The sequence below is a fragment of the Pezoporus flaviventris genome, unplaced genomic scaffold (assembly GCF_033815535.1).
Source record: "Pezoporus flaviventris isolate CSIRO_AGI_PZ_B2104156 unplaced genomic scaffold, CSIRO_AGI_Pfla_v1 ptg000154l, whole genome shotgun sequence".
Taxonomy (NCBI): domain Eukaryota; kingdom Metazoa; phylum Chordata; class Aves; order Psittaciformes; family Psittacidae; genus Pezoporus; species Pezoporus flaviventris.
The window spans coordinates 1574962-1588291 of record NW_026892702.1 but is presented as its reverse complement, the minus strand read 5'-3'; the positions used below and the strand labels follow the sequence as shown (position 1 = coordinate 1588291).

Sequence of the window (13330 nt, the reverse complement as noted above, 5' to 3'; positions counted from 1 at the left end):
TTTCCCCCTGTTCTCCATGTGCCAGCTTTGTTCATCAGCTTGAATTGCCTCTCCCAGCCCTGTGGGGCACAGATGGATGGTGGCCTGGGCACCCTCTCTCTGCGATGGGGTGTGCGCCCAGGGAGCTGTGTGTGGGGCCTGTTGTGAGGCAAGCTGTCTGCTCTGCTGTCTCCCTTTGGCCTTTCCCTGCACCTATTTTCATTTATATGAAGCTTTACTGAGCACTGGTGGCCTGGACAAGCTGTGCCAGGGCCTCTCTGCTGAAGCTGTTTCCCTGAGTTTGTGTTAGGGATGTATCCAAAGGGATAAACCTAGAGGATAATTTTTCTCTGAGCCTCTGGTCTTGGAGTGAGGTGGAGATGCAGCCCAAGAGCTTGCTTTGATTTGATTTGTGTTGCTGCCCAGCCAGGTCTGGAGGAAGGTCACTGTTCTGTGCATGAGCATGCAACTGCTCTGTCCAAGTGCAGGCACTGGTGCAGCAGATCCCTTCTGCCAGCTCAGGCGGGACCGGCTCTTTCCAGCAGCAGCTTCCTGCTCTGATCCCAGCCCTGGAATTTTTACAAAGCTGATGGGTGCTTCCCTGGCATGAGCAGGCTGGGACCTCTCTGGGGCAGAAGGGCTGGCTGGGGTGTTCTGGGCCGTGTGATTTGTCCCTTCATGTGCTTTGGAGACATTTGGGATCAAATGCATTAAGAGAAATGTCATCTGTTCCTCCCACATCCCTTCTGCTAGGAGACAATCTGTGGAGAAGTCAAAAGTGCCTGTTTTCTCCCACCTCTTTGGTGCTGGTGTAGCCTGCAAGACAGGGGTCATGGGCACTGTCATACAATCCCAGCCTGGTTTGTGTTGGAAGGGACCTTAAAGCTCCTCCAGCTCCAAGCCCTGCCACGGGCAGGGACACCTTCCACTAGAGCAGCTTGCTCCAAGCCCCTGTGTCCAACCTGGCCTTGAACACTGCCAGGGATGGGGCAGCCACAGCTTCTCTGGGCACCCTGTGCCAGCGCCTCAGCACCCTCACAGGGAAGAGCTTCTGCCTAAGAGCTCATCTCAGTCTCCCCTCTGGCAGGTTAAAGCCATTCCCCTTGGCCTGTCCCTGCACCAGAAGCAGCAGTCCTGCACATTAGAGGCTGTGATCCTGTGTGACCTGATCCCTCACTGTGCCTCATGAGCTACCCCAGGAGCTGAGCAGCCCCAGCCCTCCCCAGGCTGTTGCTGGATTCCGAGCCTCCTGCCCTGAAGAACCAGCACAAAAGCTTCCTTTCTCCTCCCTGGGGCCCATTCACCCTGGGCGGACTCCTCATCATGCTTGGTTGGTCAGGGGCATTTTGCTCCCATGCTGTAACGGTTGTTCCATGCTAATAGTGGAGCAGCGAGAGGGTTCCCGCAGAGCCAGAGATCCGGAGATAGCAGAGGGGTTACAGTCATGGTCCGGGAGGCTGGGGTGGCAGTGAAACAGGGGTCAGTGTTCTCACTGCTGTACGTCTGTTAGCTGCAATAGAGCTCTCCTGACCTACCCTGCCTGGTGCTTGTCCTTTCTCACCCTGCTGTCACTCGTATATAACTGCAGGATGTGCATTTCCACATGTGCACACACATGGACACAAATGTGAGCTGAGAGAGATTTTAAATGTATTTTTCTGAGTAAAAAAGGAGGTTTTTGTTTCAGGTTTTACAAGCCCATGAGTTATTCCCCCAACCCCCAGCAGGCCAGGCCCTTGGGTGTGTGTTTTGCAAACTGGGGTTTAGTTTGCAAGCTGTTTAGATGTCTCTAAATGATGTTTCCATATTTGTTGTGTTGTGTAAGCTGGACAAGTGAAAAGAGGATATTTTGCTTTGGGCTAAATGGAGTGTTGTGCTAACAATGCTTTCGATGTTTTAATCCTCCAGGAGCATTGGGAATGATTTAGTTTGGGGTTGGTTCAGAGCAATTATGCAGATTTTGTGGTGGCCTTGGCAGTGCTGGGCTAAAGGTTGGACTTGGTGATCTTAAAGGTGTTTTCCAACCTGGTTGATCCTATGATTCCTAGACCCTGCATCACCCTTAACATCTGCACATCCCATCCAGGCTGCAAGGCGGCAGCTCCCAGGGATCCTCTTGGGAATTCAGAGCCCTCTGTGCCATGGAGTCTCACCCAGACCCTGGCAGTTGCCAGTGTGAGCATTGTGGATCGAGTTTAGGGCTGATGCAGGGTTGCTGGAGCATGGGAAGGCCGGTGTGTTCCTGTTGGGAAGCTGGCAGAGCAGAGCTGCTGCCCTGGGCCCGTGCCCATGCTCAGCAGGGGTTACACGTGGGGCTCTCCCAGAGCTGGCACAGGGCTATGACTGCTCTGGTTTTCAATGCTGGGAATCAGTTGCTGGCAAACAGGTCCAGGCAGTGCTGGAAAAGCACAAACTGCAGCTCATGATGAGAGGTGGGAACGCAGGGTCCTGGCATGGGCATTTCAACAGGCAGTAGGAGCTGCAGGTGGGAGTTGGAGCTGTGCAAAGGCTGGGCTTTATTCTTGGCTCTGCTGTGAGCAGTTGCGGATGCTGCATGGGCTGTGCTGTCACTGCGTCCTTCCTGCTCCATAGTGCCAGTGGAAAGGAACTGTTGCTGGATGTGAATCCCGAAAAGGGATTCTTAAGGCTTTGCCATTTCCAAAGCCTTCCTGGACAGATGAGGGAAGCAGCAGGGAGCAGGTCCTGCAGCAGCGGATGGACAAAACCAGGTTAGTGCCATGGCGCAGGCTGCCCCGGCAGACCCTGTGCTGGTGTGCTCCTGCCACCAAAGGCACTGTTTGTCCTTGTCCTTTGTCCAGGCTGTCTGCAGCTTGGCCCATCGTCACCTTCTGCAGGGTCGGCAGCCTCTTGCCCACCAGCAGCTCAGGGGAGGGGCAAAGGGGAAGCTGAATCTGGGCTGGGAGCAGGATTTGAGCATCTGCACCCCTCTGTTCAACCAGGGTTAATCCACCCCGTGGTGACTCTTTCATCCCGGTGCTCCCACTTCCCTGCTGCCATGGGCTCTTGTCTCCTGCCGTCAGTTTACTGTGTGCTGAGAAATCACTGTCCTCTCCTCTCCTTTCCCCCAGGCCAGCTGAAGCTGTGTGTCGAGGTGCAGAACCGCGTCCTGGTGCTGCACAGTGAGTACCTCCATGGGGCACATGGCAAAGTGGCCCCAGAGCCAGGGTGGGCTAGTGATGGGGGCAGCACTGCCGTGCCCTTGCTTTAAGCTCTTTGGAGCTTCATGGTGGCTGTGGGGAGCAGCTGTGGTAGAGTGGCAGGACTGGGAGCTCTCTGATTTGGAGGCCAACCTGAAATTTCTGGGGACCATTTCTGTATATGTTTTGCATCTGCTCATATAAATTGTTTTTTTCTTTAACTCCAAGAGAAAAAAGTCAAGTATCATTTGGAAAAGAAAATCGGAAATGCTTTATCTCCAATAAAATGTCTTTTACATTGGCCAAAGCCATTTTCCAGGGTTTCCAATTCGTTCCATTACCTCCAAATGGTGCATTTTTACCACCACCAGTATTTCAACAAGAGTATTTGCCCTGGTCCAGGTCCTTCACGTGTCTGTGGGTGCCCAGTGAGAGCAGGCTGCTGGGGAGGTGTGTGCAGCATCCTGGGGGGGTAGGAGCTGGGTTCAGCTTTGGGCCATGACCAATTCTGTTTCCTTTCCAGTCATGGAAGCAAAAGGTCTGATGGGAAAGGAGCACCGGCCATGCGACTCCTACGTGAAGGTGGGTTCTGCTCAGGCTTTGCTCTGCAAGCTTCATGCTTTCTTGGGGTTTTGTGGTTGGCTTCTCCACGTGTGCTCTGGCCTGCCTGTCCCTTCCCTTTCCCACTCTGTCCTGCTCTGGCCAAGCACCCACAGCATGCAGGGAGGTGGCTGGTCCCTTGCCCAGTGCTGCAGGGCTCATGGCTTTTGTTGGCACGGTGTCAGCATGGAGCCAGAAAAGCAGAGAACAGGACCCTGCTGAGGGCTGTGTCAGTCATTGTAGAGGCATCCCACTGGTGGCGATAGGAGTGTGGCCAGCATAGGGTGGCTCTGGGCTCTCCTGGAGGTCGCCTTGGCAGGCTGCCCCAGGGCTGTGCACAGTGCAGGAAGCATCTCCCCTGCAAGGGGGCTGCAAGTCAGAGACCAGCCAGCATCACTCGTGTGCACCAGTCCTTGATTCTTCTGCTCTTTTCCTGCCCTCCGCTGCCCCGAGGAGTTCTGTAATGCAAGTGCTGGACCCCATAGAGTGATCTAATCCACTGTTAGCACAGGCTCAGCTGGAGCTGTGAGGCTCAGCCACCCATGGCAGTGGCTGTGCTGTGCCAGGGCTGGCTTTAGGAGCACTGACACGCTGATTGTTTCCCTCCCTAAAGATGTCCATAGTGCCAGATGCTGACTGGAGGAGCAGGCAGAAGACAAAGACTGTGCCAGACAGCAAGAACCCCGTCTTCCATGAGCACTTTCTCTTGTGAGTATGAGAGGGCAGAGGCAGCTCTGGTCCATCCATTACTGTGTCCACGTGGCTGTTGTCCTGGGGCACCCTCTTGAAGCTAAACCCCATGTTTGTCGTGCATTATGATCCATAACAAATATGCATCATGCATGAGCAGATCTGCTGCTGAGATGAGGAGTGACAGACATTATTCTGCTGGGTTTTTATAGTTGAAATGCCTTGAACTTTTGGGCAGAGCTTGATGAAGGCTCATAGAGCTGTCAGCACAGCATGGCAGCAGTGCTCTGCACGCTTGGACTCTCTTGCTGGGCAGGAGTTGGGCAAGCACACTCCATTTCCTACACCTTGCACCTGCAGTAGCATGGGCATTGTGATGAATGAGGAAGGTAAAAGGATTTCCTATAGCTACAGCATGTCTGCATGGGGATGGAGCTGTTTTGATAGAGCTTGGCTTTGCTCAGTAACCAGTCTTTGTCAGACCTCTGTCACCCTGCAGCATCATGAACTGTGGCTTGTTCCTTGCATTTACCCTTTGGTGTTGGGTGTGTGTCTGTCTGCAGCATTGTTTTTCCTCTTAAACAACCTGAAGGGTGTCCCCAGTGCCTGCCCAGGAGGGGTCACATCCCTTTGCAGTTGGCTGTCAGGAATGAGACAATTGGTGGAACAGTGGCTTGTTTGAGGAGGTTGATGTTTGGGGTGATGTTGCAATGGGAGTGCAGGGAATGGAGAAGATCTGGCTCTGAGGAGCGTGAGGGGTCCCTGGCTGCGAGGGGAAGATCATGCGGTGTCATCAGCTCATGGGCTGTCCCCTTTGCTTGTTACAGCCCAGTGCAAGAGGAGGATGAGCAGAAACGTCTCCTTGTCACAGTCTGGAACCGAGAGAGAAACTCCAGGTAAGGGGCTGCCAGCCTGCCACAAAACCTTTCAAATGGGGCTGGCATGGCAGTGAACCTGCCCACCCCCCCTGTGAGCTCCTCCAGTGCCATGGGCCTCAAGGGCTGGCCCTGACATCAGGGCTGCCCACATGAAGGCTACAGGCCGGTGAGGCAGGGGCATGAGCAGTGGGGCTGGGACCTGCTGGTGGGACACCCAGCCAGGGTCGTCCTCATGGGCAGCCTGTGCTGGTGAGCACCTCAACACTCCAGGCTGATGGAGAGTAAACCCTGCCCTTGTTGTGCTCTTTTGGCTTTGCTGCTGTGTGGTAGCCATCAGCTGCACCAGTGATTAGAACTCCTGCAGCCATTTGTGCCTACACTGCTGGCTAAAGCCAAGCTGGCTGGAGCCTGGTTGTGTGCTAGGGGCCTTCCCTACCTCTGAGGGCAATGCAGTGAGGAGGAGAGCCCAGCAGCAAAGGGTCTGGCACTTTGCAGGCTATGCTGCCTGCTGAGGCAAGTGGCATCTGCCTCCTCAGCCAAGCTCCTGCCAGCATTGGGTAGGCTGGGGGGGGACCAGGATATTGAGCCCAGCTCCTGCTGCAGCTCAGCCATGTGGCTACACTGTGCTTGCTAAAAGCATGGGGAGGGAGGCACATCCCAGTCACTGCCTGGCTCCTGGACTGGGCAGTTTGAGATGGATGTGGGCTCCCTGCAAAGGGATGCTCGTGGGGATCTGATGCCTGGGAAGTTCTCACAAGTGCTGATGGTCTGTGCCTCTCCTGCAGACAGAGTGAACTCATCGGCTGCATGAGCTTTGGTGTGAAGTCCCTCCTGACCATGGACAAGGTACCCCAGTGCCAGAGCGCAGCGTGTGGGTGTGGGGTCTGTCTCTCAGGTTGGTGGGTGGATGTGGGGCATCCTAGGGGCAGGAGCAGGCTGGTCCCACTTCAGACAAAGGGTGCCCACTGAGTTCCCTGGTCCCCTTCCCAGGTCGTGCCACTGTGAGCCTGACGTTGGTGTGACTGTGGGAGGCAGGGAGGCTGTGAAAGGAGGGATCCTAGGGCAGGGACTGTCACTTCCACCTGTAGGGACACACAGAGTAGCAGCAATTGGGGGTGCAGAGAGGTGGCCCCAGTGAGTGCTGCCTGCTGGGGGGACGAGATGAGGTCAGCCTTGCTCAGTCTGGCACATGTCGCATCTGACATGTCCTGAGCGGTGGCCAAGTGGGTGCAGTGATGGGGACATGCTCCTCTGAGGAGGATTTGCCCGATTCCCTCCACTCAGCAGTGGAGGCAGTGGTGGTGGGCAGGGGGCAGATGTAGAGGTCTTGGGCTGTTCCTGGAGGCAGTGGTGCTGCAAGGATGTCTCCATGCCAGGATGCATGTCCCCCCTGCTGCGGGTTTAGTCACAGTGCTGCTGCCCCAGCCTGGCTGCTGCTTGGTAATACAGCTTTCACATCAGCTGGCTTTGCTCTCGTGGAGAGCCCCGCGGGGCTGCTGCTGGGACTGACTGCTGATCCACTCAGACACAGAAATGTATCATCCTGCTGCCAGTGGGCAGAGATTTCATCCCTGGTCATGTCCTCTGTACATCAGAGTTCTCGGCAGCCAGAAGGGGTTTGTGCAGGTGTTAATACATCCCCTGAAGTGTGGAAATTCACTCCCTAGCAAGAGGTTAAAAGGAAGCAATTTGTGGCAATGACCTGAGAAAAGGGTAAGAAGCAGCTTGAGCATGGCCTCCTCTGAACGATGCAGCTTTCTTATAACAGTGAAGATAAGGCTCTGAACTGCAGCCCTCCTATGGAGGGGCCTCTGGTCATATTTGACCTCCCCAGAAATGTCCCTTCCTCTTCAGATTGTGGCAGGGAGTTTCACAGTGTCACAGTGTGCAGAGAGGACAGAGTGTTTGTGTGCATAGCACCTGTGCACAGCACCTGCTCTCACTGGTGGGAGGAGGATACTGGGGCATGTGGTCCTCCTGGGACCTCAGCAGGGGCTGAGATGAGCTGGCCCTGGCTCCTGGGTGCTGCATAATGCTGCTGGATACCTCCCCTTTCCTCAGTTTCATAGAATCATCACAGTATCCCAGCCTGGTTTGTGTTGGCAGGGACCTTAAAGCTCCTCCAGCTCCAACCCCTGCCACGGGCAGGGACACCTTCCACTAGAGCAGCTTGCTCCAAGCCCCTGTGTCCAACCTGGCCTTCAACACTGCCAGGGATGGGGCAGCCACAGCTTCTCTGGGCACCCTGTGCCAGTGCCTCAGCACCCTCACAGGGAAGAGCTTCTGCCTAAGAGCTCATCTCAGTCTCCCCTCTGGCAGGTTAAAGCCATTCCCCTTGGGCTGTCCCTACAGGCCCTTGTCCAAAGCCCCTCTCCGGGTTTCTTGTAGCCCCTTTAGGTATCAGAAGACTGTTACAAGGTCTCCTTGGAGCCTCCTCTTCTCCAAGGTGAGAAAAGAATAACGATGAGTATCTGCCCTTTCATCAACAGCTTCTTTCCTCCCCCCAGGAGATCAGTGGCTGGTACTATCTCCTTGGGGAGGACCTGGGCAGGACCAAGCACCTGAAGGTGGCCATGCGACGGCTGAGGCAGAGCAGAGGTGCGTTCCCCCAACTTGGGTGTGTTCCACGGACTTCTGGCATGGTTTGGAAGAGGACTCAATCCTCGTGGGAGCAGCCCCCAGCCCCAGAGCACCCTCTCCCCCATGGGCAGCCCTGTGAGGCTCAGTGGGCTCTGGGTCCATAAAAGACTGGCTGGTTCAGCAGGCTCTGCACAGGCACTGAGCTTTCCCCTTCAGCCCTTGCTTCTGCTCACTGGGCTATCTGAGGCTCTATGGGGACCCCAACACTGCAGCCACTTTTCTCCTTGCTTGGCCTTCTATCGTGCTGATCCTGCCTCTCAGACTTGGGGCTGAGTCCCATGGCCAGACTTTGTTTGTCTTCTGGGGTCTGTGCAGGATAGTGGGGAGCTTGTTCTCCTGCCCTGGTCTTGCTGCCAGGGTATGTGGAGGAGGCTAGGCTGGCACAGAGCAGAGACAGCAGTGCCTGTCCTACATGTACAGCTACGCCACAGCTGCTGCCATGCAGGGCTGCCCCAGCCTGGAGATGTGCCCGTGACATGTAAAGATCTTGTACAGTGTGTAGATGCAGTGTGGAATTGTCAGGTGTGTGCTGTTGGGATGAAATGGCCTTTCCCTGATTTTTTTTTTAAGAGCCCATGCTGGAAAGTCAGAGTGCAGCACAGGAAAGCCAGGATGATGTGACCATGGAGCAGCTGAAGGTAGGTATGACAGGGCTGTGAAGACGTGGGGTAGGGAGCTTGCTGGCAGCAAAGCCTGCATGGATGGGTGGCAAATGAGCCAACGGCCAGAGCATTAGTGAGGTGGGAGCTGTGGGAGTCTCTCTGTAGGCACTGGCTTTTATAGGGAGTTATCCCAGTTGAAGTGGAAGTGGGTGATGTGGATAGTAACCCCATTCCCATACAGGGACCTCCTGTACTTTCAGTCTGTTGCCACAAAGACAAAGCAGCAGCCATTGACTGGGAGCGATGGGAACTGGGAGCAGCGGGGACAGGGCTGGCTGACTGCCTGTCACACAGCATCAGTCTCTGGCCGGCTCCGTGTCTCCCTGGACGGGTGTATCTGCTCCTCTTCTCCTATCAGGGCTGCTTGCTCTGGGAAGGGAAAGGCCCATGGTGAAGCCTCGGTGATTTATAGGAAGGCAAGGATGGGAAATGGGAACACAAACACACGGCTTGCATCGGAAACCGGGCTCCGCCGGCCCCGTGATTTATCTGTGCCGAATTCCGCTTTGCTGCTTCCCTCAGCTGCATTTTCAGTTACTTGCTTTAAAGCGTAGGATTGAGCAAGACAAACAAAGCCAGCGCCCCTCTCCTCCCTTCCTCCCCGGCAGCGCCACGGCTTGGGAGATGGTGGCTGGGAAGGAAGAATGATCCCATCCAGCTCCAGCCTGGCGGTGCGGCCGCTGGGACAATGCGCCCGGAGCAGCCCCGGGCAGCGTCCGCTGCGAGTGCTGGGCCTCCTTGTGCTCCCTCCCCAGCCCCTGGCCCTGCCAGCCCAGGGAGCCCGGGGTCTGCTTTCCCTTGAGCCTTTCCTCTCATTTCCATCCCCATGCCTGAGTGGGGAAGGTGCTTTCTTCTCCACTGCAAACCCACCTCCACGGGGCTGTGCTGCAGCGCTGGCAGTTGGGGCTGTGCAGTGCAGACTCACCAAGTCCTGCTTTGTGCCCTGCTGCTGCCTGTGTGAAGAGCTCATCTTCAACTCCAGTATTACACCATGGGTGCAAATCCACTGACCTCTCCGCTTCCCCCTCCGTGACTGTGAGCACAAAGCATCAGGATGTGCCTGTCCTCTGGGTCTGTGCTTTCAAAACAAACTCTGCTTTTGCTTTTCCCCTTTAAACCTTCTCTTATCCTGATGCCTGTAACAAGCACAGCTCCTCTCTTTAGTGCAGCAAAGCTCACAGAGCCTGTGAAACGCTGCTCTAACATCCTCCAAGTGTTTGTGAGAGCGTTGCAATAACAAAGTGCTCCGTGGGGCTGAAGAATGCCGCGGGAACAAAAGCCCCATCAACAGAGCAGGGACTAGGGAATACTCAATAGTTGACAGGAATCTTAATATAAAACTCTCTCTCTTCCTTGTCAGTTAGGGTTTTCAGGAAGCCCTCTGGCTTATCGTCAAGCGGCATACAGCACAGACAGGGGCTGGGGAGGTGAAAGGTGGCTTCCTGCCATTCTTCTCTGGAGCTGGGTTCCCATGGGCGGTCATGCCAGTTTGACTGTGGTTTGTTCCACACTCGTGCGATACGAGGAGCTCGGGATCACGCCTGCTCCAGGGGACTGGATTTTCATGGGCTAACGGCGAGTTGAGTGTTTCCAGCCATGAACCGCTTCAATGGACTCTGCAAGGTGTGCTCAGAGCGGAGATACAGGCAGGTCTGTGTCTCCCATGGGAAGAAATCCCTGTGCCAGCGTGAGTGTGTGTGCAAGGCTTGGCTAAGTTTAGGAGTGTCTGTGGGCTTTCTTGCTATTCCTGGGCTGTATGTGCTGATTCCAGGGTGTTGGTTTGCTGTTGTTATAGTTTCTAAGTTATATTATCGGGAATACATGGAAAGCATCCTCAGGTAGGTGTCTCTGCTGATGCTGCAGTGTGTAAATGGGGACAGAAGGGGAGCATTGACTGTGTAATGTGAGGGTAACGGGGGATTGGACCTAGATGATCTTAAGGTCCTTTCCAACCCTAACCTACTCTATGATTCTGATGGTGGAAGTGTTGAGCTGTGAGGTGTTGTCTCAGTTCACCAGTCATAGAGGCAAGGCAAGACACCGCTGCAGCCAGGTCTCTGCCAGGCTGCTACTACAGCTCTTCAAACTTGTCTTAATGTGGATGTATTCGGGAATTGAGTGTTGCTTGAAGCTGGACTTGCTTTAGGAGGAGCAGATTGCTGTGAATGCTGGTGGAAGCTGTTCTAGACCTGCACAGTGGGCAATGCCTGGTGCTGGTTTTGCTTGCACAGGTCCCAGTCTCCTGCACTTTTGAACACAGTTTTTCCTCCATGGTCTGGACCGGTGCTCCTCGCTGATGGTCAGCTTTTCTGTGCACTCCTGTGCTGATCTTTCATGCCATGCTAAAGCTGCTGTGTGGGCACTGCACAAAGAACCAGCTGCACTAAAAATGCCCACTTGTTGGGGCTGTAGTGACCATCTGATGCTGAAAGGCTGCTCTGCTTTGTATTAATGCCAAGGGACTGTGATTTGTGTCGTAAACCTCTTCAGTTCTCTATTTTGGCAATTTGTTCTGCATTTAGTGACAAAGTTATGGCTACAGAGACCCCTGTGGTGCTGGAGTCTCTCTCCACCTGAGGAGAGGGAACCATCAGCAGTGAGGAGCTCCTATTTAGTGGCACAGGGAAGTGTCCACTGGTGGTGGAGAAGAGGCAGCAGCTCAGGGAGAAGGAGCAGGAGCCCTCTTGTTGTGAGGAAGCTTTGGGCTGGGAAGTGCCTGTGGAGTCTCCATGGTGGAGAGATGCTGAGCTGGCTCCTGAGGCGGTAACAGAACTCGCATCCCTGTGCCTTGTGTCTGGAACGTGAAGTTGGTTTGAAGGTGCAGAGCCGCAAGCAGCCTCCTCCCTGTTTGAGAATCCAGCAAACTCCAGAGAGTAACAGTGTGGTGAGACTGGACCCATTTTACATCCTGCCAGGGAAAGACTTTTATCTTTTGAAGCCTGGCTTTCTGCTGAGCAATCAAGCAGGGACGAGGTGCGGGGAAATGGAAGCTCCTTGCATTTGCCCTCCTGTGGTAAAGGAGTGAGGAGCCAGTTTCCTCCTTGGCAGCTTCTTCTGAGTTCATCTCTCAGGCTGTTCTCAAAATAATAGAGGTCAGATGTTGGAGTTTTCTTTTCCCTGTCGGTAAAACAAGGCTCCTGACAAATGTCTTGGGGGATAATCAGGTATTTACGGGAACTGTCCTGCTGAGCTGCTGCTGGGAGCCAGCATCACAAAATAAATATCATTGTAGTAATAAGCTCAATGGCTCTTGAATCAGGAGGAGAAGTGAACTGAAATCAACAGCATCCATCCTCTCCAGGCTCAGTGAGAGAAAACATCCACAGCCCATGGGGTGCTGTGCACAGAGCCTGCTCCAGCACGGACGCCGGTGCCCATCTGCAGGGCAGAGGAGTGCTGCTATTTCTGGAAATGAAACGTTGAAGTGTCTTGTGTAGAGAAGCCGTGTTGGAAACCAGCGTCAGAGCCAGGCTGCCAGGTTCCACTTCCTAATGGCTTGTCAGACCTTTCCTTAGCCTTGCAGGAGTCTGGAGCGGAGACTTGTGTATGCTCAGTCACCATGTATTGTTCAGCATTATGTTGCTCCTCAGCTGGGTTTTGCATTGCTTTTACCACCCTTCCCACCCTGTTGGGTGCAGCAGGGTAGACCCGCTGTCTGTGGGGCTCACAGGGTCCCTGTGGCAGCCCCTCGGGCAGGGTGCGGGTGAGGAGGGTGCTCGCTGGCTGCACACAGTGGCTGTTTCCTACCTAACGGTGACTCCGGTGTCTCTTTCAGATCACGATCCCTCGAGGGAGCGATGGGTTTGGCTTCACCATCTGCTGTGACTCCCCTGTCCGCGTGCAGGCAGTGGACTCGGGTAAGAGAGCAGGTCACTTTGTGCCTCTTGATGTGAAGGGTGACTCTGCTGCTGTTTTACTTCCCAGAGCGTGCTGATTCAGAAGCTCCAGTGCCTTGCAGGATCCCAGTTACCCCAAGAAACTTCACTTTGTGAATTCTCTAGTGCCTCTGATGAGATCAGAGGCCACTGAGTTAGTGCTGGGTCACTATTTTGGCAGTGTTTGCAGTCATTTGCAGAGAGTTTGTTCCCTCTCCAACCTGACAAGTGGCTGGTTTGGAAACCTATGGAAAGATCTATGTGGGGGTGCACAGAGAGGAGTAGGGTCGTGGGAGCCTCCCTTTGGTGTGGATCCGCAGGATGCACTTGGTGTCTCTGTTGTGCCCTGGTGCTCCAACTGCACACCAGGAAACACGGGAAGTTCATGCAATAGCTCTGAGAGAGCATTTATGACTTTGTCCCAGGCACTGAGTGTGTTTGCACATTGGAAGGTGAAGCTCCAGGCTGGCTGACCCCACTTCACATGTGGGTGTTTAAGGAAGCAGTGGGTGACTGGCATTTTTCTCTTCTCTCTGTAGGTGGCCCAGCGGAAAAGGCAGGTCTGCAGCAACTTGACACGGTGCTGCAGCTGAATGAGCAGCCTGTGGAGCACTGGAAGTGTGTAGAGCTGGCACATGAAATCCGGTGAGTATTCCCCCAAAGCATCACTGCAGGGCTGTGGGAGAGGTGGTTTGAGAGCAGTGCCCTGTCACTCAGAGCTCCAGGGCAGGCAGCAGGAGCTTTGAGTGGGAAGGAGCTTGGAGGGATGCAGGAGACTGGGAAAGGATTCTTTGGACTAGAGGAAAGGGTGCAGGGGCTGGGAAGGGTGGAAGAGGGGGCAGAGGCAT

The 13330-nt window shown here is 54.7% G+C and overlaps 1 protein-coding gene across 1 annotated transcript in view; it reads left to right on the top strand.

The window, feature by feature from the left end:
• RGS3 (regulator of G protein signaling 3) overlaps nt 1–13330 on the top strand; it is a 74785-nt gene that overhangs the window by 7435 nt on the left and 54020 nt on the right. The window contains 9 exon segments of the mRNA XM_061479591.1: nt 3069–3119; nt 3661–3719; nt 4351–4445; nt 5255–5323; nt 6091–6151; nt 7813–7903; nt 8516–8583; nt 12383–12464; nt 13022–13127. Coding sequence (XP_061335575.1) covers nt 3069–3119; nt 3661–3719; nt 4351–4445; nt 5255–5323; nt 6091–6151; nt 7813–7903; nt 8516–8583; nt 12383–12464; nt 13022–13127 — 682 coding nt within the window.